This window comes from Chelonia mydas, chromosome 23 (genome assembly GCF_015237465.2).
Source record: "Chelonia mydas isolate rCheMyd1 chromosome 23, rCheMyd1.pri.v2, whole genome shotgun sequence".
Classification (NCBI taxonomy): Eukaryota; Metazoa; Chordata; order Testudines; family Cheloniidae; genus Chelonia; species Chelonia mydas.
The window spans coordinates 5,470,951-5,498,317 of NC_051263.2; the positions used below are offsets into that span (position 1 = coordinate 5,470,951).

General features: G+C 56.4%; 1 protein-coding gene across 2 annotated transcripts; it reads left to right on the forward strand.

Moving 5' to 3' along the window:
- Positions 1-22,830, forward strand: MEIOSIN (meiosis initiator). Of its 2 annotated transcripts, none has more exons than XM_043534779.1 (14): positions 1-76; positions 1,108-1,190; positions 4,347-4,437; positions 5,571-5,670; positions 7,924-8,076; positions 10,424-10,663; positions 11,059-11,182; positions 12,034-12,134; positions 12,856-13,008; positions 17,023-17,099; positions 18,116-18,235; positions 18,624-18,859; positions 20,182-20,271; positions 21,990-22,830. In XM_043534779.1, exons 2-14 carry the CDS (start codon positions 1,108-1,110, stop codon positions 22,186-22,188), a joined length of 1,767 nt encoding a protein of 588 aa, XP_043390714.1. In that variant the 5' UTR covers positions 1-76; the 3' UTR covers positions 22,189-22,830. The 2 variants fall into 2 exon arrangements, with proteins under 2 accessions (XP_043390714.1, XP_037740421.2); XM_037884493.2 differs by having other exon boundaries at positions 18,059-18,235; positions 21,990-22,829.
- The last annotated feature ends 4,537 nt before the right edge of the window (positions 22,831-27,367 follow it).

Consider the following 27,367-nt stretch of genomic DNA (forward strand, 5'->3'; position numbering starts at 1 on the left):
CCCGCCTTGGAACCCGGGCCCGGCTCGTCCTCGCGCCCCGCCCCGCTCCCGGGAGCTCGCGGCCCGCCCGGGAAAGGTGGGGGGGGGGGGTAGGGAGCCTATTCCCCCCGCCCCTCCCCCATCCGCCCCGGGGTCCCCCTCCCTCATCACCCCTTCACCATCGCCCCCTCCCCCTCCTCCTCTGTGGCCTCCCCACTGCCCCCTCCCCTGTCACCCCCCCAGACCTTCCCCTCCCACGTCAGCCCCAGGGAGCCCCCTTCCCCCATTGCCTCTGGTTCCCCCTCTCCCATCACCCCCAAGAGGCTCCTCCTGCCCCCCCCACAGCTCCCCCTCCCCCCAGCCCCTCCCTCCCACTGCACCCCCTCCCCCATCAGCCCACCAGGGAGCCCCGCCCTCTCCATTGCCCCCCTGTGGGAGCCCCTGTCACCCCCCCAGGAAGCCTGCTCTCCCCCACTGGTCTCCCATCACCCCACAGGGTACCTCCCCCGACTCCTCCCCATCACTCCCAGGGCTCCCCCCCATTGCCTCAGGCTCCCCCATTCCTGGGAGCCCCCCCATAACCCCTCAGGGAGCCCCCTCCCCCCCCGTAGCCTCTTGACTGCCCACAGCCCCCTCCTGGCATCCCCGCATGTGTTCCAGGCTGGGCCCCCTTACCACTCCCCTGAGATCTTCCCCCCCATTGCAGGGGATTGGGCCTGTCTCCCTTCCCCCACAGTGCTGGGTCTAGTAACAGCTGCCTCCGTCCTCCATGCTAGTCTCAGCATTACTGCCCCCTCCCTACTGCATGGGGGGCAATATTTGTCCTCCTCCCCAAAAGGAGCAGGTGATATTTGCCCCCCTCCTTTATATCCCTGAGCCTCGCAGGATGGTATTGGTCATATCTGCCCCACCCCCACTCTCAGCTCAGTTCTCTTCCCCCCTCCTGTGTATCTGCCTCTGATTCTTGCAGCTGATGACATACCCCCCCCTTTACGGCACCCCCTTCTCATCCCACCCTCTGTCCAGTGGGGTGGAGGGACAACACATGGGCTCCCTGTTTCCCCTTCTCATTCCTGGTCTGGGATCGATTGGAATTCCCCTTCTTTTTCCCTTTGTTCTCCATTGCAGATGTGGGGTCAGGTCGGGCGTGCTGGCCCTTGGGAGCCACGTCCTGGCCGCAGCAACTGCCAGCCGCGAACCATCGGAGACGGGTGAGGACATGGGACAGGGCAGTTAGGGCCTATCCCTTCCACGCCAGAGACCAGATTTACCCTGGCTTTATCCCCTGCCCCCATTCAAAACCCCTTCTTGACACACCAAGTCACTTACGCCAGTGCAAAGCGGTCCCAGAATAGAGCGTTTTGTACCCGCTTTGCCCTTGGCAGCTGGGAGTGAAGTTCAGGGGTTTTGCCTTCACTTCCTGTCCTAAAGTGCTGTGTTATTGTGCTGTGTGGCGTTAAATAGCTTTTGCAGTCCCAATGGGATACATGCAGTGTGATTTCTCTGAGCAGCTCTATCATCCCTAGAGAGAAAGCGTTGTTAGGATGGAGTTAAGTTTGTCAATATGTATCAGTCGATCAGTGCGCGGGGGAAAGGGGTAGCCTAAAAAAAAGCCACCCCCTGCTCCCCGTCAGCTGGCTGGAGTACAGTGATGAGCATTATAACATGTCTTCACCTTCCACGCCCTTCGTGGCTCATCTCTACCTGACCTAACATCTCTTCTTTGCTATCGAGTTGTTGACCCGCACCTCTAGCGGGCCCATGGCGCCAGCCTCCGTCACCCACCAGGGAAACTTTCCAACAAGCATCTTTGTGCTTCCTCCTTTGCTGCCCTTCACGCTTGGGAGGAGCTCCCTGTAAACATCTGCAAAGCCGTCTCCTTCAAAACCCACCTCAAAATGCTCCTTTCTGTGATTCCTATCTGAAACTTGACAACAGTCGGGCTGCTGCTGTGCCGAGACCATGGCCCGTCGTGCTGACCAGCATTGTCTCATATCCTTATACTTCCCGTCCGTCTGTCTGTCTCCATCTGTTGACCCTTGGCTTGGGGCAGGGACTTTTTTGGTGTTGGTACAGCTCCTGGGTGGGGCGGTACTACAAATAATTAATACTAATATATTCATGGTTGCATTGAGTTCACTTTTGGTTGTTTTAAATAAAAACTGCTTCAACCACTGTTGCACCCTGTGTGGATGCTCTACATTCAATTATAACCAGGCTTATACCAGTTTAGCTTACCTGGGTGAGGAATCAAGCTAAAGCTAAATCCAATTTAGAGTGTCCACACAGGGGTTTTGAACTGATTTAACAAAAATCTATTCAAACTTGCACCTTTTGTGAAGCAGGTGGAACTCTGAATATAGACAAAGCAATGCAGATTTAGTGATGGAAATAGGTTTTTACTACAGACAGCCCTGCAGGCCCAGCCCAGCCACGTTGTCACCGCAAAAAGAAGTGTGTTCTTCCATCAAGTTAGCTGTCTAACATGAACAAGGGATGCGGCCCATACTTACAAGATGAGGGGCTCTATCCTGGGTAGCGTTTGGGGCCCCCAAAAGTCACCGAGAAGCAGTGACTCTGAAAAAGATTTTGGAGTCGTGATGGATAATCAGCTGCAAATGAGCTGTCAGTGGGATGCTGTGGCCAAAAGGGCTAATAGGATCCTGGGGTATATAAACAGGGGACTCTCAAGTAGGAGCAGACAGATTATTTTTACCTCTATATTTGACACCAGCTGCTGGAATATTATGTCCAGTTCTGGTGCCCACAATTCAAGAAGGATGTGGATAAACTGAAGAGGGGCCACGCTGCAAGAATGAAGAAAGGCTGGAAACCTGCTGTATAGTGATAGACTCAAAGAGCTCCGTCTATGTAGCTTAACAAAGAGAAGGTGAAGGGGTGACTTGATTAGAATCTATAAATACCTACATGGTGAACAAATATTTAATAATGAGCTCTTCAATCTAGCAGACAAAGGTCTATCCTGATCCAATGGCTGGGAGTTGAAGCTAGACGCATTCAGCCTGGAAATAAGGTTTAAATTTTTAACAGTGAGAGCAATTAATCATGTGAACAATTTAGCAAGGGCCGTGGTGGATTTTCTATAACTGGCAATTTTTGCATCACAATTGGATGAGGGTTTTTTTTGCAAGATCTGCTCTAGGAATTATTTTGGAGACATTCTCTGGCCTGTGTTATGTAGGGGGTCACAGTGGTCCCTTCTGGTCTTGGAATCTAGGATTCTCTCTATAAATTCCTAGTGGAGATTCACAGATTCAAGGATTCCTAAGGCTTAGAAGGGACCATTGTGATCAACTAGTCTGACCTCATGTAGTTTTTTACCTGGGGGTAGCTAGTTGAGGTCAACTTCAGGTGGGGGATATAGGGTTGATCTCAACTAGCTACATCAAGGTAAAGACTCCTCGTGCCTCGTCTCCGCTAGGAGCTTACAAAGATAGCTGACTCCATGAAAAACTCACCTCTTTTCACAGTTAAGGCATAGCCCAGGGAGGGAGCTAGATGGATACCATTCCTTCTTGTGCATCCTCACCCCAACTCTTCGTGTTCCAGTGAGAGGGCCAGTCAATGAGACCTCGTCTCCATACAAAAGTTGTGCTGTTTGAACGGTGCTGGTCTAGCTAAATCGGGACGGTGACTTCAGTATAAATGTGTTTCAACTGGTAGTGCTGATTCCTGTAAGGGAAGGGGAATAAGCTATATGGGTGTATGGCACCCTTGTTCCAATGTAACGCCATCTGTACTAGGAGTTGTGCCGGTATAACTACACCAGCAAAAATAATCATACCCCTAACCAACATGATTGTATCAGGACAAAATCCGGGGGTAGAGCAGACCTAAATAATGAGCGCTTTCCAGCAGTAGGTCTCCAAGCGCTTTACAAAGGAGGCCAGTCTCATTATTCACATTGTACAGAGGAGGAGACTGAGGCACAGGGAGGTGACAGGACTGGCGCAAGTTCACCCAAGCCGGGATTAGAACCCGGGACTTCTGAGTGCCAGTCCGGTGCTTGTTTGACTGCCTGTGTGACCTCTATTGGTGGCTACCCAATTTGTGTGAAGCCTGAAAGTAGTAAGTGCTCAGCAGTCAGGAAATGCCACAGTCAAAGTTGCCTGCCTAAGCTTAGATCTGCCCCGTTTGGATGCATGCAGTAGTATGATAGTACCCAGCCCAGTTCCGCAAAAGTATGTAGGGACCAGAGCAGGCCATTCGTCTGCAGTTTCCTGCCTCTTCCCTGAGCTACGCCTCTGCCACTCGTCTATGTAGGTCAGAGGGGAGCATTACCAGAAAGGACTTTTTTGCCAGTGGACTTGGAAGCAACTGTTTGACCTTCTTTTATCCCTGAACAGAAAGAGACGTGGTAACTACACCAACATGCTCCGAGAGCTGGCTCAGATGCTGCCTGTTCCTCTGCATACCAGCTACAAAAAGCTTACCAAGGTACTGCCGGCCAGAGCGGGCTGCTGCCCTGACAGCTGCTTCCCCAAGTATAACATTCCGGAGGGAAGCAAGGGACCATGTTAAAGAAATATTGTGACTCAGGGAAAGCACAGGTGAGGCAGGATGGAAGCCAGCCTGCTCTGAGATCTTCAGTCTATTGGAGGAAGAGAGGCTTTGAGCCTTGCTGCTGCTAAACCTCTAGGCTTCTTGAAGGGAACAAGCGGCTTGGCACTCTTATGCGATCTTATTCTGGAATAATGACTCTGTTTCAGAAGCATGCTAATTATTCCGGAATACAGTGTCCACAGGGGGAGCTATTCTGGAATTGCTATTCTGGTCAATTTCCCCTGCAGACAAGCCTTTAGACTCTGGGTCTTATATGCAGGCTGCCAACCCCATCCCAGAATAAATCAAGGAGAAGAATTTCCTCACTGAAATCATCCTTGTGGGGTTTTCTAAAAAGCAAATGTGTTGTGGATGGGTCTGTTGGATGTGCAGCCTTGGAGGCTGACATGCTCTGTCTGCCCAACAGCTGCGTCCCAGACATTTGGAGGGGACGCTTTGCCCCACACTCATGCCTTGCTCACCTGCCTCGTTTCTGTTCTGCGGGGACCCACCATTAAAGATGAAACATGAAATCGTGAAACTTGATGACAGTCCTTGATTTCTCTGCTGAGCCTTCCAGCTCGTACCAACCCTTGGTGATGTGGATATTTACCCTCATTGAACTGGGCAGAAGAGCAACTTAATTCGCACAACAGCCGTCCCGTGGCAGCTTGTTTGGGTCACCAGTGAATTGAGTTGAGTGGGAACTGAGCAGTCTAGAGGCAAACGGTTCCACGTCCCATCCCATGAGCCAACCAGCCCCCCTCGTGGTCTTGTTTTGCAGGCGGGTCTGTCTTACGCAGGTGCACACACACGCACACTAGAAGGTGTAACTCATTATTACTGAGTAAGCCTAGGAGAAGGTTCCCAGCCACTCTCCAGCTGTGCAGGGCCAGGGACATTAGTGGCTGTGGATTTTGCGTGTAGAATTCACGTGTTGCCACAGAATTGTGCCACGGGTGCTGCATCTACCAACGCTCCTTGTGAATATAAAACCTTTCCCTGAGTGTGTGTTCCCTTTGAAACAGAAGGAAATCCTGTTGTGTGTCCTCTGCTACATTGAGCATCTGCAGGCGAGCATCAGCACCGCCAGGACTCTGCTCCAGCTCCGGCGTGGGGAGAAAGAAGGTAAGGGATCGCGGGCGGTGAAGGGAGATGGGGGAGGGCACAAGGGACGTGAGCTGCCACGTGGAGGGAAGCCAAGGGGCGGTGTTGGGACATGGGTCACAGCAGGGATGTGGGATAAGCCAGAGAGGAGATCTGCTGTACGTGCATTGCTCAGCCAGAGGGGCAACAGGGGCTTCCGAGTAGGAGATACAATATTTTCTGAGAGTGTTTAACGCAAACCAACTGGAGCTCTGAGAAGCCCCTTGGAAGGTGGTAAGAATTCCCCTGGACAGGGAGCCAGTTCTTCCAAATGGCTTGTACCTGCAGTCGTTCCGGTCCCCTGTCCTTCTAGCAGCTGGGGGCTATCTGCTCAGTTCTGGAGTGTTTATGCAGGTGCTTCCTTTTAGGGCTGCGTGAAGAGTTCAACAAACAACCCCCCACCCCCCACATACACACCTTGGCCATAGCATGAAGTGATTGGGAAAATCCCCAGGAGGGTCCTATTCAGTCCAGTGTCCTGGAATCCAGTGCAGGATTGGGCCAGGCGATCTGTGTCCCAGCACTTTGAACAGAGGATTCTTGTTTTCGGAGTCCTCTGATTTGGTCACATGGGGTTAAGTCAGGCTGGCTGTTAAATCGTGCCCTGTGGGTTTGGCCCACCAGATGTATTATTATTTTGTATTATTGTAGCCCGTGGGCTTCACAGGGAACAGGGCCCCATTGCACTAGGTCCTGTACGAGCCCAGAACAAAACAGCCCCTGCCCCTCAGAGCTGACACTTTCATTCTGTATTTTCATTTCCTGGAGACCGGAGCCGAGGCCCTGCTCAAGCCCCCACCCCCGCCCCTTGACCTTGCCTTGGGGGTCAGGGGGGTGTCTGTGACCCATTCAGTCCTTGGCCTTTCCACTGAAATGGTGATCCAGGGGGCCATTTGTGAGGCAAGCCCATTAGGAACTGGAATGGGCCACCCCTCGCCACTTGGTTCACCTGGGCCACCAAACAGCTGCCGGGGGTGGTGACTTTTGAATGCTGCTGGGCGGACGTTGCATTCGCGTGGCTGCCCCTGGAGGGATCGGTTCCGTCTCCAGACCCGCACTTCGTGGGACCTGTGGCTGTGACAGGCTCCTCTGACTCCGGGGCTGTCCGCGCTGCAGCTGGGAGGTGTAATTCCCAGCTCAAACAGACGTACGGGCTAGCTCCACTCCAGCTAGCACGCCAAAAATGGCAGCGTTGCCGCGGCATCATGGGTGCTGGGACGGGCTGGCCGCTCCAAGTACAGCCCCGTCTGAATCTCAAAGTATGTACTCAGGTGGCCACCTCTGCCGTCACAGCCAGACTGCTGCTTTTAGTGCACTAGCTCAGTGGTTCTCCACCAGGGGTACACGTACCCCTAGGGGTACACAGAGGTCTTCCAGGGGGTACATCAACTCATCTAGATATTTGCCTACTTTTACAACAGGCTACATAAAAACCCTAGCAAAGTCAGTACAAACTATAATTTTATACAGACAATGACTTATTCATATGCTCTATATCCTATACACCAGCAGTTCTCAAACTTTAGTAACCCGAGGACACCCATTTTGATTTTAAAAAATTTCGTGAACTCCCAAGACCCAAACTCTCTGCCCAAGGCCCCACCCCCACTCCACCCCTTCCTCCACCCCACCTCTTCCCGTCCCCACTGCATCCCTGCCCCTCCTCTTCCCCTCCTCTTTCTGCCCCCTCCCCCGAGTGCGCCTGTCCCCGCTCCTCCCCCTCCCTCCCAGCACCTCCTGCACGACGCTGAACAGCTGTTCCCCGGCTTGCAGGAGGCGCAGGGAGGGAGGGGGAGGATTGGATCAGCAGGGCCCGTGGACCCCAGTTTGAGAAACGCTGCTATACACTAAAATGTAAGTACAATAGTTATATTCCAATTGATTTATTTTATAATTTATGGTAAAAATGAGAAAGTCAGCAATTGTTCAGTAACCTTGCGCTGGGACACTTTTGTATTTTGATGTCTGATTTTGTAAGCAAGTAGTTTTAAAGTGAGGTGAAACTTGGGGATACGCAAGACAAATCAGACTCCTGAAAGGGTTACAGTAGCTTGGAAAGGTTGAGAGCCACTGCCCTAGCTTGAGCAGGGCTAACGTGGACATCAACACAAGCTGAGTGATCGTCGGAAGCTGTGTTTTTTTCTCTCTCCCTTTTCGGCCCGGGATCCTTGCGAGCCGAAGTGGTTGCTGGAGGGGGGGAGTTCTGACCTGCTCTGCTCTCCCCTCGTCCTGCAGAATTTGAAGCAGGCGCGTTCAGATGTGCAGAGATGTCCGCCTGTCAGCGAGGGTGTGGAGACGGCACTCCGCCCGTCACCCCGCGGAGGAGGAGAGCCAAGCTCCTGAACGTTGGCAAGAAACCCCGCAAAGGAAAGCGATCCCGCAGATCAGGTCGGGACGGAAGCGGTAGCAGCCATTCCCCCTAGCCTCGCTCTGCAGAGCGATCTTTCCTTCCCCCCCGCCCCTTTCCTGTGGGACAGGCCCGTCTCTGCTGCATTGGGACAACCAAGGGGAAGAAGGGGAGATTTCTTAAGAGAGGCAGCTCTTCTCCAATGGCCGGACCCCCTTCTGTGCTCACGTTGCTCTCCATGCTTCGCTTTGGCCAGCCCTGGCTTTTGACTACATTTTGAACATCCTGACCCCTTGCCTTTGGCAGGGCGGAGCACCGGACCCCCACCTGGAAAGTCACCGGCCATTTTCCCCTAGGAAGGCCCTACAGCACTCAGGGTACATCCGCACTGCAGCTGGGAGGTGTCATTCGCAGCGTGGGTAGATGCACACAGTACGCTGCTGTTCAGTATTTTCATTACGGACGTGGGTAATGGAGAGGAGAGGATGCTTATAACATTTGCGGATGACACCAAGCTGTGGGGTGGGGGAGGTCTGCGAGCACTTTGGGGGACAGGATTAGAATTCAAAGCAACTTGACGAATTAGAGAATCGGTCTGAATGCGACAAGATGAGATTCAGTGAAGACACGGGCAAAGGGCTGCACTTGGGAAGTGCACCACTACCAAATGGGGACTAACTGGCTCGGCGGTCGTACTGCAGGAAGGGATCCGGGGTCATAATGGATCACCAGTGGAATCTGAGTCAGCGATGTGACGCAGCGGCTAACCAGGCTAATATGGTTCTGGGCGTATTAACAGGGGTGTCGTATGCAAGTCTCAGGAGGTAACTGTCCTGCTCTGCTAGGCGCTGTGAGGCCTCAGCTGGAGGGCTGGGTCCAGTTCTGGGTGCCGCACTGTGGGAAAGATGTGGACAGATTGGAGAGAGTCCAAAGGAGAGATACTAAAACGATCCAAAGTCTAGAAAACCTGACCTAGGAGGAAAGGTTAAAAAAACTGGCAACATTTAGTCTTGAGAAAAGAAGCCTCAGGGAGGCCCTGAGAACAGCCGTCAAATACACTAAGCACTGTTATAAAGAGGGGGATTGATTGTTCTCCGTGTCCACTGAAGATTGGACAAGAAGCAATGGGCTTAATCTGCAGCAAGGGAGATTGAGGTTAGATATGAGGGGAAGTTTTCTAACTCTCAGGGCAGTTCAACTCTGGAACAGGCTTCCCAGGGGGGCTGTGGGATCCCCGTCCAGAGAGGATTTTAAGACCAGGCTGGACAACCCCCTGTCAGGGCTGGTCTTGGTTTGCTTGGTCTGGCCTCAGGGCAGGGGGCTGGGCTCGATGACCTCTCAGCTGGACATTTCTCTGATTCCATGACACATGTGCTAGCTCTGCTCAAGCCGGTGTGCTCCCCTAGGATCTTGGACCAGGTGGTCCTCAGGCAGCTAGCCCAAGCCTGTGCCACGGTTGCCAGATTGCTGTTTTTAGCGCGCTGGCTTGAGCAGAGCTAGCCCATGTACATCTGCGTGAGGTGGGAAGGCGGCCTCCCAGCTGCGTTGTAAACACGGCCTCGGTGTCACAGATCTGAGATTACCTCCAGAGCGTCAATTGGTGAGCGTGGCTAGCAGGGGCTGCTGTTACATTTGTGAAAAACTCTCCCTCTTCTTCCCCCACCCCCACCCCCCGTCCCGTGCATGTGTCATCCCCGTAAGGGTCAGGATCCCAGCTCACCTCCTAGGTTTCTTGCCGTGGAATGAGGCAGCTGGGTCTTTGGGTTGCTTGACCGAGCAAAGGGCTGATGTAGGGAAATGATTAGTGTAGCTTAGAGTGGGAGGAGGGCTGGGAGCCAGGACTTCTGCGTTCTCTCCCCAGCTCTGGGAGGAGAGCGGGATCTAGTGGTTAGAGCAGGGGGGCTGGGAGCCAGGAGGTTCTCTCCCCAACTCTGGGAGGGGAGTGGGGTCTAGTGGTTGGGGCAGGGTAGTGGAAGGCAGGACTCTTGGGTTCTGGACCTAATTCTGCCACTAACTTGCTCTGTGACCTTGGGCATGTCCCTTAATCTCACCATATGTCCATTTCTCCAGCTGGCCTGTTAGCATTTCCCTTGCTCCTGGTAATCTTGTGTTTCCCTCTCTCCCGGTGAAGCTTGCTGAGCTGATGTCCGGGAAGCCTAGGGCGGTGTGCGGCACAGGGGTGTTACCTTGGAGCTCTCGGGGAAGAGGGGTCCTCACAAGCTGAGCTTGGAGCTGACGGGTGCCCAGGGCAGGTGGAATGTTCCTCGTGCCTGAGCTGTACTGTGTGGCGATGCACCTCGGGGCTTACCTGGCTCCGTGTCCTAGGTGAGTTGCCGGGAAAGCAGAGACACAGTCCGGCCTAGCGTACTGCGCCCTTTGCCTTCGCAGAGCGGCATGAGGTGAACAAGGAGACGCGTCGGAGCCTGAGCCTGGGGGAATCGCCCTGGCAGTCTGGGCGGCGCACAGAGGCAGATCTGCACGCGGCAGGCGAAGGGGCCGTGCTTTCTCCTGGCATGAAGCAGCTTCTGTTCCAGTTCAGCCGAAGGGACCCGGCGCTGGGGTCTCGCCAGCCCACAGGCAGCGCCTTCCTGGACAGGGCCGAAGGTGGCATTCCCGACTGTGCAGCAGGTGTGGTCCCTCTCTGTCCTTTGCTGGGCACCTCCTGCAGGACTGGGTGGGAGATGGGAGCTGATGGGAGCTCGCCCGTCGCTCGAGTCAAGGGAGTGTCTCACCCCCGCCACGTTCGCCGTGCACGGGGCCTCTGGGGAGCGTCAGCTCTCGCCATGCACAGGGGTCCGTGGCAACACAGGGTGTGTGTGAAATCCAGGCCCTCGTTAACAGAGATTATGCACCAGATCCCCAGCTGCCCATTTCCACCCACAGAGCATCTGGCCCCGTTCCTATAAGAAGCCATGGCCGTAGCGTCCATAACCTGGGATGGATCCGTGGTAACCTTGAGTCTCCTCTGCTGGGGGTCGCGGTATCTGGTGGAGCAGGACCAAAGCATGCATGTGCATTTGTAGATTGGTGCGTAGGCTGTGACCGAGAGGGGAGCCAGGAGGAGGATGACATCTGCTCTACCTGCGAGGCTCAGCTGATTTACCGGGAGCAGCGTTGGTACGACGGGCCGGACCTTGCTCTGCTGGGGTAAGAGCTGGTGGGGGAGCTTGACCACAGAAACTTGTGGCTCTGGTGACTTCAAGGCGGCTCTGCCAATTTGCACTTGCTAGGGATCTGGCCTGGAGCCACTATCCAGCCAGGGTGCAGCGTTTTCAAACCCTGACTCCAGATTGCTGCTGGGAGCTCCCTCCACAGCCAGCACTTCTGCCCCACTCCCCACAGTGCTCCTGCTGGGGGAGGCTGGGACTGGAGTAGCTGGGAGCTCTGCCCCCAGCCAGTGCTCTACCCCTGCTCCCCACAGCACCCCCCGCTGGGAGAGGCTTAGACTGGAATAGCCTGATGCTGCCCCACTCCCTACAACGTCCCCAGCTGGGGAGGCTTAAACCAGAATAGCCTGGCGTTCTCTACAGCACCTCCTGCTGGACGGTCCCCCTAGTTTTCGCCCCTGCAGTGTGCTTAGCAAAGGAGAAGGCTCCCGCGGCCATACCTGGCAGAAGGCGAGGCTGGGTCTCACGTACAGTTGGGTTCTCTGCCATGTGCCTGCTGGCTCGGCTATAGCCTGCAGACAGCCAGAAGGAGAGGTCTGTTCCTAGCCGGCACTTCTCAAAGAGGATCAGCCGTAGTGCCCAGAGCAGGTCTCCCCAGTTCCAACCCTCCCTGGGCAGGAGGCTGCAGCTGAAAATTTCCAGGAAGCTGGGGTCTGCCCTACCCCACTGCACAGCTGGGCCCTAGGACACTAGGAGCTGCTCTCAAAGCCGCCTGTGTTTGGTCCAGCCCCTTGCGGCCAGCTGCACAGAGCTGCAAGCAGTTCTGTCTGGGGCTCTGGGAGAGAAGAGACAGAGCAGCAATCCAAGGCCGTCTCTAAACTGCTCTTCCAGGCAGGAGCTGGTGCAGTATTATTCCTGCGGGGAGGAAGAGGAGGATGGGCTGGATGCTGGTCCTTGGCTCTCAACCCAGTCCCCTGTGTGTAGTTCCCATGGTGAGTACTGCTGTAGACTAGGGCAATAGCGTGCAGAGATGGCAAGTGCCCCTTAGGCTGCACCAAATTGCTGCTCTTCACGTAGCTAAGTAGCACCCGCCAAGGCGGTTGCGTTGGGTACCAAGCATCTGTGTGTCCAGGCTCTGGGAGACAGACCTCGTCAGCACTTTCAGACCTGAAAGGTCCCCCCATCTAACAGCACAGTGTGTTCATTGAGAGACAGCTGGAAAAAGGGATATGGACATATCAGCTGCATGCGTCCTTTTTAAACTTTATTGTTTTTATGTCAAATACAAACACACAAGGAAACTCAATGAATGGAAACACATGCACAAGAGGGAAATAGCGCATAACAAAATTCGATGTTGGTTATTTGCAAAACCTGGGGGGGAACAACCAAAAACCCTGAACATGCAGAGGTCATGCAGGGCATCGGTTATTAAAGGGGCTAAATAAGTGAGAACATAACCTCTGATTATCGGGGTGGAGGAAGGGGGGCAGAGATTGTAGGTCCCGGCTGACAAGTGGTAGAGGAAGTTAACAAGCGTCCTTTAAATAATAAATCCAGCAGCATCTTAGTGGTCCAAGTTAGTCTATTTCCTGGAAGTCTCCAGCTTTGCTGCTGAGGAGCAGTCCAAGTTCTCCTGGCTGATTATGGGGACAGAGGGTAGCAGAAATGTAGCCAGTGAGATTCCTGTGTAAATGATGTTTTGGTTTGCAGGGAGCTCACTCCTGTGCTCTCCCGGGAGCGGAGGCCAAATCGGGGCTTGCTGGGCTAGTAAGGATCTGGGCTTGAGCCCCTCGCTGTTCTCCTCTCCTGGACGGCTGCTTCCTGGTCATGTTCTGCAGGGGGGGTCAGAGGAGCTATCCCAAGGTAAAGGGGGTCCACGTCCCTCCTTGCGGCCGGAGGCGTCTGAGGGGCTTGCCGGGATCAGTCGTGGTGCTGTGGTGATTCCCAGGAGGCGAGCAACGAACCGTGCCATGCAAGGGAGGCGGGGAGCAAGCGAGAGCTGTGTAGCATGCCTTAGAAAGGACAGCGCACATTGCTGTCATTACAGCTTGTGGGGGCGTCGTTGGGATCCCAAGTGGGGGGCTGGATTCTCCTGCTGCCAGTCACTCTCTCCCAGATCACAAGGGAGCCTACTACATCCATGCCACAGTGCACAAGGCAATCGAGAGTTAACCGCCCCTCCCCTCTTTTTGTGTGATCTCTACCTAACGTGTCTGGGGGCACCACGCCATCATTACTGTGTGGCCACGTGCTGTGTACCGGAGCCATTCAGCAGTGGCACGTTACCAGCTTTGTCAGTCAGACCTTTCCTTATACGTGGGCAGCATCCGTATGTTTATCTGGCTCTAATCACTGTACTGTCTGGGCACCTCCCGATTCTTCACGTGGTTCTCCTGGCACACTCCTGTGTGGCTGAGCAGGGCTATTCTCTCCACTGTACAGATGGGGAAATTGGGGCACAGATCCTTAAGGATATTTAGGCACCTAACTCCCATTGATTTGAATTACCTTTGAGGTGCCAGGGGCTGACGTGGCTTGCCCAGGGTCCCACAGGCAGGCTGGGGCAGAACAGAGAATCCAACCCAGGCCTCCCAAGTCCCAGGCTAGCAGCCCTAACCGCTGGGCCATCTTTCATCTCCAGCCATCCAACATCGGTAGAGTCTAGAAGCGCCAAAGCGGGATTGGGGCCCCTTGTGTCAGACGCCGTACACAGTCCTTCCAGCTGCCACAGGCTTCAGCGGAGGTTGGGCTGCAGGGATTGACCCTGTGCGATTTCAGCAGAAGGAGCTGGTTGGCCATGTCTACATGGCGAGTTACTGTGACACAAGCTAGGGTGTGAATCTGCTGTGTACCCACTTACTGTGCAGTTACGCCCTGAGTGCACAGTGCTACAGTGCAAGGGAAGTCCCAGATTGTGTTTTCCAGTGGGAACATGTCCCTAGAGCAGCGGTTCTCAAATTGTGGGGCAGGCCTCCCAAGGGAGGCAGGGGAATGTGTCAAAGAAGGCGTGAGCTATATGCTATTCTTTTTTGTGTGTGGGGCGGGGGAGAGAGCTCTGGCTGTCAGCCCTGGGTGGCTGGGGCTTGTGCAGAAGGGCTGTGCACACCGGGGATGGGGGGATAAAGGGGATGGCTGGAGCCCTGCCCCCCAGACTCTCTCCTTTCCCTCCTGCAAATCCCTCACCTGCAGGCTGCGAGGCTCTGGCTGCCAGCCCCAAGGTGGCAGCAGCGGTACAGAAGTAAGGGTGGAAATGGGGCGCTATGTCTGCTGTGGAAAGTGATATTGACGAATGTGTCTTTTCACATTGCCACCCTTACTTCTGCGCTGCCTACAGAGCTGGGCTCCCAGCTAGCAGCCGCTGCTCTCCGCTCTGCCTTCAGAGCTGGGCGCCCGTCCAGCAGCCGCTGCTCTCTGCTCTGCCTTCAGAGCTGGGCTCCCGGCCAGCAGCCGCTGCTCTCCGCTCTGCCTTCAGAGCTGGGCGCCCGTCCAGCAGCCGCTGCTCTCCGCTCTGCCTTCAGAGCTGGGCGCCCGTCCAGCAGCCGCTGCTCTCCGCTCTGCCTTCAGAGCTGGGCGCCCGTCCAGCAGCCGCTGCTCTCCGCTCTGCCTTCAGAGCTGGGCGCCCGTCCAGCAGCCGCTGCTCTCCGCTCTGCCTTCAGAGCTGGGCGCCCGTCCAGCAGCCGCTGCTCTCCGCTCTGCCTTCAGAGCTGGGCGCCCGGCCAGCAGCCGCTGCTCTCCGCTCTGCCTTCAGAGCTGGGCGCCCGGCCAGCAGCCGCTGCTCTCCGCTCTGCCTTCAGAGCTGGGCTCCCGTCCAGCAGCCGCTGCACTCCGCTCTGCCTTCAGAGCTGGGCGCCCGGCCAGCAGCCGCTGCTCTCCCCTCTGCCTTCAGAGCTGGGCGCCCGGCCAGCAGCCACTGCTCTCCGCTCTGCCTTCAGAGCTGGGCGCCCGGCCAGCAGCCACTGCTCTCCGCTCTGCCTTCAGAGCTGGGCGCCCGGGCAGCAGCCGCTGCACTCCGCTCTGCCTTCAGAGCTGGGCTCCCGGCCAGCAGCCGCTGCACTCCGCTCTGCCTTCAGAGTTGGGCGCCCGGCCACCAGCCACTGCTCTCCGCTCTGCCTTCAGAGCTGGGCTCCCGTCCAGCAGCCGCTGCTCTCCGCTCTGCCTTCAGAGCTGGGCTCCCGTCCAGCAGCCGCTGCTCTCCGCTCAGCCTTCAGAGCTGGGCTCCCGGCCAGCAGCCGCTGCTCTCCGCTCTGCCTTCAGAGCTGGGCGCCCTTCCAGCAGCCGCTGCTCTCCCCTCTGCCTTCAGAGCTGGGCTCCCGGCCAGCAGCCGCTGCTCTCCGCTCTGCCTTCAGAGCTGGGCTCCCGGCCAGCAGCCGCTGCTCTCCGCTCTGCCTTCAGAGCTGGGCGCCCGTCCAGCAGCCGCTGCTCTCTGCTCTGCCTTCAGAGCTGGGCGCCCAGCCAGCAGCCGCTGCTCTCCGCTCTGCCTTCAGAGCTGGGCGCCCAGCCAGCAGCCGCTGCTCTCCGCTCTGCCTTCAGAGCTGGGCGCCCGGCCAGCAGCCGCTGCTCTCCGCTCTGCCTTCAGAGCTGGGCTCCCGGCCAGCAGCCGCTGCTCTCCGCTCTGCCTTCAGAGCTGGGCGCCCGGCCAGCAGCCGCTGCTCTCCGCTCTGCCTTCAGAGCTGGGCGCCCGTCCAGCAGCCGCTGCTCTCCGCTCTGCCTTCAGAGCTGGGCGCCCTTCCAGCAGCCGCGGCACTCCGCTTGTCTTCAGAGCTGTGCGCCCAGCCAGCAGCCGCTGCTCTCCGCTCTGCCTTCAGAGCTGGGTGATGGTATATGTAGTTGTGTGGTGGGGGGAATGCCTAAACGACTATAGATACAAAGAAGAGGGGCCTGAACAAGTAAGTTTGAGAGCCACTGCTCTAGAGAGATGCTGCCACTTTATTCCCTGAGCCCCAGGAACGCTGCACCAAGCACCCAGGGTTTATCGGAGACTGACTGAAATCCACAAACTTAACTGGCCTTTTGTTGTCTCTCGAGCCGGGCATCGCTGCAGAGACGGCCAGCACCCGGGATGCTAGAAATTAGGTCCCAAACTCCAGTCTGTTCAGCTAGTCGGTTCAGATTTTGACTCCTGGCTCCTTCCCTGCTTTGATTCTGGTTCCCTCCCGTGCTGGGTCAGAAAGAGAGATACAGCCCCTGCAGGTGGAGTCCCGCTGCGGCCCATGGCAGGTCGTGGCAGCTTCCATCCCAAGTGTCTGATCCTCTTTGCGGTGGGTTGTGGGGGATCCTGGAGATGGTGGCAAGGGGAGAAGGACCCTTTTTATCATCCAGTCTGACCTCCTGGGCTGGAGATTCCCCTTCCCCCGCCATCATTGTCCCATCCTCCACCAAGATTTGAACGCTGACCCTCACGTATCCCAATCGTTTCATCCCTAGGCTAACGAGCTACAGAGGGTCTGTCTGCAGTGCAGTCCTGGGGCATGGCTGCAGCCCGTGCAGACATACCTGCGCTGGCTTTGCTCTAGCTGGCTCAGACGGCGATAGCCAGGAAGCCCACGGCAGCTCAAGTACATACCCAGCCTCCCGGGCATGGCTTCACTGCTGGCTTTATTGGAGCCAGAGAGTTCAGAGCTAGCCCTGGGGACGTCTATACGTGCTGCGCTCCCACCTCTGCTTGCAGTGTAGACAGACTCCTAGCGACCGGCTGGTGTGTATGCTGAGAAGGGCATGTGGCAAGAGGAAATCATTAAAACCATTGCTACCCTGCACCGTGGCCTTTGGGGGAGGGGGCTTCCCTCTTTCCTGGCGGGGGTCCTTGCCGGGGGAAGGCCATGGGAGGTCTGCTCTGACGTTACTTGTTTTGAAGGGGTGTGTCTTGTTCTCCGGCAGGTTTGTTTGAGGACGTATGTCTGAGCCCAGAGTCGTCTGGTTCCTCGGACAGCCTGGCTGGGACCCTGCTGAGAAAGGTGGGCTGGGGGGAGCCCCTTCCTGAGTCCCCTGTCGGCCCCTCTCCCTCTCCCTGTCAGCAGGCAGAACCCGCCTCCCGGCTGCATATTGTCGTACAGCCTCCTCTGGTGCTACAAAGTCAGGCGCAGATGTGGAGTAATAACGGCCCTTAGCATCAGTAGGTCTCAAAGTGCTGCACAAAGGAGGACCAGTACCGTTATCCCTGTGTTCCAGATGGAGAAACCGAGGCACAGAGCAGGGAAATGACTTGCCCCAGCTCACCCAGCAGGGCCGGAAATAGAGCCCACCTCTCCTGAGCCCCCGTCCAATGCTCTGTCCATTAGGTTGCTCTTACCTGCTGGCTGTGAGTGGCTTACGTGAAGTGGCCACCCACTGGCATGGGCGCTATCCTCACCACCACCATCGCAGCTGGCGTTAATCGGGCCTCCTTGGGGGCAGCTGTAGAGAGGGAGGCCAAGGGTCGAATGAGTCGTGTGACCCCTCCATGAAACATGCTGGTGGAGGTGAATGTGGGGGAGCTTTGCCCTGCTGCTGGGGTCTGGAGCTGCGAGGTTCTCATCCCCCTTTGTTATTTGTACTGGAGACCCCGCTTGGGGCCGTGTAGTGCTGGGCGCTCTCCATATCCATACTAAAGCCAGACTTGCTGCCCCAAGGGGTTTGCAATCCAGCCCTGTAAGCAGAGACTGCAGGGAAGCATTGGAGAAGGGCTTGCCTGTAGAATGGAAATCATCCGGGGCGGGTGAAACCTGCTGCATTCCTCGCTGAAGATTGAACAGCCCAGGCCTGGGAGGATTAGACAGGCCATTCAAGGCTTATGGACACAGGCCGAGCTTTTCCCACACGCCTGTGGCCAGCCTGGGCGTTGTAATGGGAATCAGGCTCCCGGATCCCTTCTGAACATTTCAGCCTTAACGTTTCATTTGCCGTGTTCCTCTCCCCTCCCCCGCATCCTTCTCAGCACGACCCTCATCAGACCCTTCCGGACACTCCGCTGAACTCCCGCAATCTCTTCCAGTCCACCTTCTCGCTGGATCATTGCTACCTCTCCTACAGCGAGGCGAGTAAAACCGATTCCAGCCCCAGCTCAGGAGTGACGGAGTTAATGGGGGTGTGGAGCGGGCAGCTCTTGCAGGAGGTGAGAGGCTGGGGTGGGGGTGGGGGGGAAGGAAGGAGGGAGGGGTCATGGCGCTGCCCTGTAGACTGTGAAAGGGGGGAGAAGATGGGTTTTGGGGGGCAGGGGTTGAAATCTTGCAATCTTAGGGTAACAGAACGGGAAAGGGCAGATGTACATAGTGGCTGTATAAGGACTGGATGAGACACCAAGCCTCTGATCTGGCTGGAAGCGGAGCCCGCTTGGGTGTTCTCTCCCTTCCACTCCAAGGCTGAGGCTTCCAAAACTGCTTTGGGGATTTAGACCTGCAGCCCCCAGTGAGGCTCGTGCCACTTCCTTTCCCCGGTGTCCCAATCTCAGGGGCCTGCCTGGGTGTTTGCCCACCACCACCACCCCTTTCTCCGCCCTCCAGGGTTCCAGCCCCGGACCGGCTCGCTCCGTGTCCTCCAGCGACGAGAACAGCGACAGCACCTGGATCCCTTACAAGCGGACGAAGCTGCCACCTGCTGCCAGCCGGAAAAGGAAGAAGGGGGAAGGCGGGCGGCAGCCGGAGGCCTCCAGCAAGTCCCGGTCCCCCTTGCAGCTGAAGAAGAAATGCGTCAATGGGTTCATCATGTTCTGCCGGCTGAACCGCAAGCACTACATTCGGTAAGCAGGAGGGGGCGCTGAGTCACGGGCTGGAGAGCGGAGCTTGACCCAGCTGGCCCTGTGTCCAGGCACTATGGCCATGGCTCAGCAAAGCGCTCGAGCATGAGCATTAATGTTAAGCATGTGCTCTAGGTTTCATTGGCTTCAATAGGACTTAGGGAATGTAAGATCCAGGTTCTTATTGCTACTTATTATTTGTATTACGGTAACACCTAGGGGCCCCCAGTCATGGACCAGAACCCCATTATGCCTGGCGCTGTACACTGTTTATTGCTATTAGGTGTATTACGGTAGCACCTAGGCACCCGAGTGACGGACCAGGCCCTCGTTGTGCCAGGCGCTGTACAAACACAGAACACAAAGACAGTCCCTGCACCAAAGAGCTGACACTCCAAGTATCAGACCAGAGTCACCTGATGGAGACCGACAGACCACAGAGTACTATTGCGGTGCAGCAGCTAACGTAGTCCTTGGCTATACAAGCAGGGGAATATAGCCTAGAAACGGGTGGAGGGCAGTTACCTCTGTATATGGCAGGGAGACCATTACAGGGATGCTGGGGCCAGTTCTGGCGTTCCCACTTCCAACAGGATGCTGGAGGGTTGAGCTGCGGGAATGATCCACGATCTGGGAAACCTGCCTCAGAGATGGCTCGATCGGTTTCATTTACCCAGTTGACCTTGCTCCCGGGCTGTCAGCCGCTCTCTGGGGAGGAGATTGCTACGAGCAAGGGGACAAAGGCAGAGCAAGATCTGAGGGATAGGAGCTGAAGTGAGAGAAATTCCGAATAGAAACAAGAAGGGAGGGGAATTAACCGCTGCAACAACCAGCCCAGGGTCTGGGGAGCTTCACACTTGGAGTCTTTACATCAGGTGGGACGTCATTCTAAAAGATCTGCTCTAACTCGAGCCGGCTCAGAGTGCAAACCGCTGGGTGGGGTCTCTGGAGACCCGATGGTCAGAACGGTCCCTTCAGGCCTTACCATCTATGACGGAAGCCGCACGCCAACGCCCTATCACCAACACCTTTCAGCCACTCCTTTTCCCTGGGCACAATCCCAGGCTGGATATTTTTAGCGCCCTTGTGGCGGGACTGACCTGCTGGATCTCAGCACGCAGCTGTGGTCCATAGCAACCAGCTGGAGAGAGCAGGTTGTTTGGGTTTCGCTCCCCTGAACGTTTAACATCTGTGTCCATGGAGAAGGCAAGGCGGGTGGAATGTGTATACAGCTGCTGGGTATTGCCTCGGCAACCCATGCTGGTAGGCCAGGCGGACGTGTGCTGCTGGGAGAACTCTGAGTTCCTGGTGCTCTCTCCCCTCAGCGCCTGCCCGGGGATGGCGTCCACCGCAGCCACCAGGGAGCTGGCACAGCTGTGGCGTACCATGACAAAACAGGAGCGGAGGCCCTACTGGTAAGGCTGGCATTCGGAGAACCCCATCAGAGCCATGGGAGTCAGTCTGGTGTGGGGGGAGATCTGCTGGGGAAGGTGCCAACTTCCACCACGTGCTGTTCTGGCCCAGTGTTGCAGCTACTCTTTGTATTACACTAGCATCTATAGGTCTCAACCGAGATCAGGGCCCCCCGGGCCGGGCGCTGCCCAGACACACAGTGACCGAGATCAGGGCCCCGTCGGGCCAGGCGCTGCCCAGACACACAGTGATCGAGATCAGGGCCCCGTCGGGCTGGGCGCTGCCCAGACACACAGTGACCGAGATCAGGGCCCCGTCAGGCTGGGCGCTGCCCAGACACACAGTGACTGAGATCGGGGCCCCGTCGGGCCGGGCGCTGCCCAGACACACAGTGACCGAGATCAGGGCCCCGTCGGGCTGGGCGCTGCCCAGACACACAGTGACCGAGATCAGGGCCCCGTCAGGCTGGGCGCTGCCCAGACACACAGTGACTGAGATCGGGGCCCCGTCGGGCCGGGCGCTGCCCAGACACACAGTGACCGAGATCAGGGCCCCGTCGGGCCGGGCGCTGCCCAGACACACAGTGACCGAGATCAGGGCCCCTCAGGCTGGGCGCTGCCCAGACACACAGTGACTGAGATCGGGGCCCCGTCGGGCCGGGGGCTGCCCAGACACACTGTGACCGAGATCAGGGCCCTGTCGGGCTGGGCGCTGTCCAGACACACAGTGACTGAGATTGGGGCCCCGTCGGGCCGGGGGCTGCCCAGACACACAGTGACTGAGGTCAGGGCCCTGTCGGGCCGGGGGCTGCCCGGACACACTGGCCAAGATCAGGGTCCCATCGCGCCGGGCACTGCACAGAGTTAGACACCTCCTGCCCTGAAGAGCTTGCAGCCTGAACGGACAGCAATGGGAGGGGAGACAGCGTCTCAGGAAGGGGCAGTGACTTGCCTCCAGTCACCCAGCCGGCCAATGACAGAGCCAAAGGTTACTTGAGTGCCAGTCCAGGGACCTTCCAAGGGACCCCGTTACCCCTAAAGTCTGCCTTAGTCCTGCCACACAGGGGTCACCTCATGGGCTCCCAGGGGAGCGGATTTTGCCACATGGACAGTTGTCCACTAGAAGTTGAGATTCCCCTAACTCATTACACATAGGAGCCAATAGAGTGAGATCCAGCCACTGCTGGCCTGGTGGGTTCACACCAGGGACCTAGAAGTGAAAAGCTTCCAATTCCATCCCCTGTCCCCAGGGAGATGCTGATGAGCAGAGAGCCTAAAATGGAACAGGATTGGATTCCATAGCACCAACTAAGCCTAAATGGGACGTAAATAAGTACTATAATCCCCTCCCAGCCCCCTGCTCTAACCAGACACCACTCCCCTCCTAGAGCTGGGGATAGAAGTCCTGACTCCCAGCCCCACCTCTCACTTGCTACATCACCCACCCCATATGTGGGATTAGAACCCAGGAGTCCTGGCTCCCAACCACAAATGCCCTTTATTATCCACTGAATTACACCTGCTGGCTGTCCGTGGCATGTGGCTGTCCCATCCTGGGCTAGCCGGGGCTATACGGGAAGAGTTTTATCAACCTCTAGGCTCAAGGCAATTGATCAGCCCGGGCGGTCATTTGCCAACAGCCCATGGGACGGACGGTGACGAGCCCATAGAGGAAACGGGCGCAGAGAGCCGTCTGGTTGGATTTCACCTCTTTCTTCCAGCGTCAAGGCCCGGAGGTTCAGCAGGCTGAACAACCGCATCGTGAAGCAGGACTTCTCCAGCGGGGGAGAGGAGGAGGAGGAGATGGAGGCTCCTAAGCCGTTTCATTTGCTGCTGGCCGAGAAATCCCTCGGTTCCCGGGACCTGGGACCGCCAGCCCCGCCCTGCTCGCTCCCACACCCAGCCCCGGAGTCGGTGTGACGAAGGGCAGTGCAGGGCCCCTCCCACCCAGCGTGCTGGGGCCCCCATCCCCTGATGTGGCACCTCTTCCTTCCTTTGGAGACACTTGCTGCTCCATTGAAATGAACGAGGGTGCTTGGGAACAGGCAGGGGCTACAGCATGCGTGTTGCCGTTGGGAGACAAGGCTTTGGGGTTTGTAGACTGGCCTCTTGTTTTAGCTCTGGCAAGGAGAAATTGTGTGTGGGTGTGGCGGAGCGGCTCATGTTTTTAATTAAAATCGTATTTATTCTGATAGTTTTCCGCCATAACTACACCACTGTGCCGATCAGAGAGCACCGACCCCGGGCTGCCCATAGGTCCGGTCAGTTCCAAACTGCCCTGTCCAGCCAGCTAAGGGAGGGTTGCTTGGGCATAAGGGTAGCCGTGGTTAAGTGGAGGATTAGAGGGCCCTCCCCAAAGAAAACCAAACCATCCTCCACCGGTTCAGGCCAGACTTGTATTGGATTCTGTTTGTTGCTTGAATAGTTTGACAGCTGTTGTACGTATGTATGTATTTATTTATTTATTGGTTTTAGAATAAAGCTCATTTGTGGGTTTCCTGGCTCCGGTCCGAGGTCTCAGACCCCCCTGGGGCAGCCCCATTCACCTCTCCTCCTGGGTTTATTCAAAGCAGGAAGAGCAGCAGGGGTTGTGGTTGGGCTGAAGACTCTTCCTTTGTTCAGCCCCTGAGCTATCAGAAGGGGATATTTTAGATAAGCGTTTCCCAAAGTGTGGGGCACACGCCCCTATGGGGACACGTGATGGACTGGTTGGAGGGTGCACTCACGCTGCTTCGTTGTCTTCCAGAATCTCGCATGAGTCTCTAGCTCTTACGGCTGTGAAGGAAACCTGGAAAACACGCTCCAGGTACCCTGCTTCTGATTCCTGGCTCTTTTGGCTCTGGCCTCCGGCTTCTGGCTCTGGGTCTGAGCCTTGGGTCCATTTCCCAACTCCTGCTGTGACCGCTAGGCCTGACTGCCCCATGCCCTGGTTCCTGATGCCTGATTCCCATTGAAATCAGTCCTTTGAGCCCTGGGGCCTTGGCCGCTAGAACAGGGCTAACACCCCCACCTGCAGGCTCTGCAGTGACCAGGAGGTCTCTGGCGCTCGCTCACACCTCAGCGCTCCCTAGCAGCACCAACTGGATCACCGCTACAGCCTGGGTCTGCCGTGGCCAGCTCCCATCTGAGCAGCTAATGCCATGGCGGCTGCTTCCTCGGGGCTGCCACCGCCCCAGCTGGCCTGGCTCTGGTGCTCCCTGTCCTCGGCTGGCGCAGCGGTGGTGGTGGTGTCCCTCCGTCCGCCTGGTGAGTGATGCTGTCACACCGGTCCCACGGGTGGTTTCCAGGAGGGCCGAGGCTGCGCAGAGGTGGGGCCGGCAGCTGGCCCGGGCCAGTATTCCCGCCCTGCTCTCTCTGCCCGCTAGCCAGGGCCTGTGCCAAGTGGATCCAGCTCAGACGGAAGAGATCCTTAACCCCAGCGCCTTCCACCCCCTGATGTTTCTCACCTCTGCCTGTTGCAGGCAAACTGCAGGGGGAAGTTTCCTACCCCCTACTCTGCTCCTCTGCCAGGCCTGATCCAGACCAGCTGCTCCTGGAATTTAGGACCTGCCGCATGGAGACGTGAGCCGAGGCTGCCCTGGGGGGTTATTTCCACGCGACTGAGGGGTTCCTCTGCCCTGAGTTTTAATGGGTTGGCCCCCTCGGTAACCAGAGCACCATGGGAGGCGGGAAGGTATGAGTCCCCTTCTCCCACCCTCCCAGCTGCAGCCAGCCAGAGTCCCGGGAATGGCGAGGGGTGAAGCGGGACCTGTGGGCAAGAGGAACCCTGTAGAAACGTAGCCTGCTAGGAGACCCCGAGCGATGTGGGTGCTTCTGGGTGGTAATCACAGCCCCCCGGCCCTGACTAGGGCCCCAGATGTGCCGCAGCGGGTGGGGTTCTGCTGGAAAGCAGGGGATGGAATTTGACCAGGCCGTAGCCCTGCTGACGCTGTCCCGTGAACACTCTGCTCCAGCCTCAGCTGCTGCTTTTAATTCCCGAGGTGCCAGGTTCGAGTCCCGCAGATGGCGACCCCCCTGCCCCCAAAGGCGCTGTGATATGAGCACCGTGGAGCCCTGTTCCGTAGAGGCTGCCTGGGCCCTGCTGCAGAGGGGGCTGTAGGAGCCAGCCCGTGGGGATGGGGGCCATGCCTTGGAGGCAGCGCTGAACATGTCCCCATGGTTAACTTCAAGTTTCAGGCGTTGGTTTGGCTCTGTTCCCATGGCCCAAAGAGGGGAGGGCCCAGCTGAGCCCCTCCAGCCTGGCTCTTGCAGGGGGAGATTCACGCTGCAGAGGCTCACCTGGGAGGATGGCACATTTAATGGTGCAAAACTTGGGTGCCCTTTGCTCTCCTGGCATTACCCAAGATCCACTGAGGGGGTTGGGGAGAGATCTGTAGGGGGAGGAGGCGCAAACAAGGGAAAGTCCTGGCACAAGGAACCCTAAAAAGCTGGGAGATGAATGTCCCCAACCCTCAGTTTCCCATCTCCAGGCTGAGGAAGGGTAATTAGTTGATTAGCATGCTGCAAGCTGTCGGCAAGAGCAATTCATGGCTGACTGCGCATCAGCCCTGCAAGGGCTCCGCACACAGGCTACAATGCAAATTCCTGGAGGTGCTTTCCCCTAGCCAGCCGCCAAACACACCAGCCCTGCGCCCCCTGCTGCACGCAGCATAATTGGAAGAGCAAAAGACTCAAAAACTAACAGCAAAAAAAATTATTTTGGTATATCAGAAGCAGGAAGCCTGCCAGACAATCAACGGGGCCACTGAACGATGGAGATGCTAAAGGAGCACTCAAGGAAGACAAGGGTGTTGCAGAGAAGTGAAATGAATTCCTTGCATCAGTCTTTACCGCTGGGGATGTGAGGGAGATTCCCACACCTGAGCCGTTCTTTTTTGGTGACAAATCTGAGGAGCGATCCCAGATTGAGGTGTCAGTAGAGGAGGTTTTTGGAACAAATTGGTAAATTAAACAGCAATAAGTCACCAGGACCAGATGGTATTCACTCAAGAGTTCTGGAGGAACTCAAATATGAATCTGCAGAACTCCTAACTGTGGTATGTAATCTATTGCTTAAAGGAGCCTTTGAAGCAGATGACTGGAGGGTAGCTAATGGCAGATGAAATTCAGTGTTGAGAAATGCAAAGTAATGCATATAATCCCAACTATACATACAAAATGATGGGGTCTAAATGACCTGTTCCCACTCAAGAAAGAGATCTTGGGGTCACTGTGGATAGTTCTTTGAAAACATCCACTCACTGTGCAGCGGCAGTCAAAAAAGCGAACAGAACGCTGGGAACCATTAGGAAAGGGATAGATAAGACAGAAAATATCATAACACCACTATATAAATCTATGGTACGCCCACACCCTGAATACTGTGGGAAGTTCTGGTTGTTCTACCTCAAAAAAGAGATATTGGAATTGGAAAAGGTTCAGAGAAGGGCAACGCAGATGATCAAGGGGCTGAAACAGCTTCCATGTGAGGAGAGATTAGAAAGCCTGGGACCGATCATCTTGGAAAAGAGACGCCTGAGGGTATGACGGAGGTCTGTAAAGTCTTGACTGGCGCGGAGAAAGTGACAAAAGGAAGTGACAAGAACTAGGGGTCACCCAAGGAAATTAGTCGGCAGCAGGTTTAAAACAAAAGGAAGTATTTCTTCACACAATGCACAGGCAACCTGTGGAACTCACTGCCAGGAGATGTTGTGACGGCCAAAACTATAACAGGGTTAAAAAAAGAATGAGAGAAACTCCTGTAGGATGGGTCCATCAATGGCTGGTAGCCAAGGAGGTCAGGGACGCAACTCCATGCTCTGGGTGTCTCTAGCCTCTGACTCAGAAGCTGGGAAGGGGCGACAGGGGACGGATCACTTGATGATGACCTGTTCTATTCATTCCCTCTGGGGCACCTGGCACTGGCCACTGTCGGAAGACAGGACACTGGGCTAGATGGACCCTTGTCTGACCAAGTATGGCCATTCTTATGTTCTGTTAGGATCTAGGCACGTCGGGAGCTTTGGGGACAAGCATGACGGGTTTTCAGACACAATGAGGCCAGAAGGGACCATTCTGATCATCCACTCTGACCCCGCCCCCCCGCCCCCCCCAGTGATTCTGGCCTCCAGCCCATAGCTTGTGGTTGAGCTAGCTTTCCTAGGACAACATCCAGTCTTCATTTAAAGACCCTCAGTGATGAAGAATCCCCCCTCCCTCACCCCTGCGTCAGTCGTTATTTCTCATCCCTGTTACATGCTGGCACCTTATTTCCAGTCTGAATTTATCTCACTTCAGCTGCAGTCACTGGATGGCGCTCTCTCTTTGTCTGCTGGATTGGAGAACCCTCTGCTCTCAGGTGTGTCCTCAGGCAAGTGCTGAAAGACCAGGATTAAGGCACCGCTGAACTGCCCTTGGATAATCTAAATACACTGAGTTTCCTCCCCATCAGAAAAGTTGCACTGGTCACCCCAGGACAGTTTTCCCAGGCTGATAACCTGCCACTATGGAGAGGGCGTGTGGGCCATGCACCAGGACTCAGGAGAGCTAGGTTCTGTTCCGGGATGTACCACTGGCCTGCTGGGTGACCTTGACCAAAATCCTTCCCCTCTCTGTGCCTCAGTTTCCCCACCCATCCTTTGTCTAAGTAGTTTAAGCTGTTTGGAGCAGGGACACTCTCTCAATCTGTATCTGGGCAGCGCCCAGCGGAACGGGATTCATATCTCAGTCACTGTGTGTCTAGGCAGTGCCCGGCGCGATGGGGCCCTGATCTCGGTCACTGTGTGTCTGGGCAGTGCCCGGCGCAATGGGGCCCTGATCTTGGATGGGGACCTCTAGGTGCTACTGCAAAACACCTAATAAAATCCAGTACCAGCACAGGGATGTGACCACCTGTTAACAGAGGGACCCAAACAAGGTTTGCCTCTAGTCTAACCAGCAGGTGGCGCTGGAGCACACGTCTGCCCCGTCAGCACCCCCTGGGCGCTGGGCCCTTCCTTTCAAAGCAGGCAGCCAGCTCTCTGCCTCAGTTTCCCTAACTGTGAAAAGGGGGAGGCCAAAGTCTGCCTGCCTCTTGGGGGTGTGTGGGGGACGGTTAATGCTTGTGTGCTGCGTTTGTAAC

What these genes read in the sequence shown, in the direction of transcription:
- MEIOSIN (XM_037884493.2), top strand. Translation starts at nt 1,108, where the DNA reads ATGTGGGGTCAGGTCGGGCGTGCTGGCCCTTGGGAGCCACGTCCTGGC. An exon ending in CATTCCCGACTGTGCAGCAG is followed by an intron (nt 10,664 to 11,058) that starts GTGTGGTCCCTC and finishes GTGCATTTGTAG; the next exon opens with ATTGGTGCGTAGGCTGTGAC. An exon ending in GTCAGAGGAGCTATCCCAAG is followed by an intron (nt 13,009 to 17,022) that starts GTAAAGGGGGTC and finishes GTTCTCCGGCAG; the next exon opens with GTTTGTTTGAGGACGTATGT.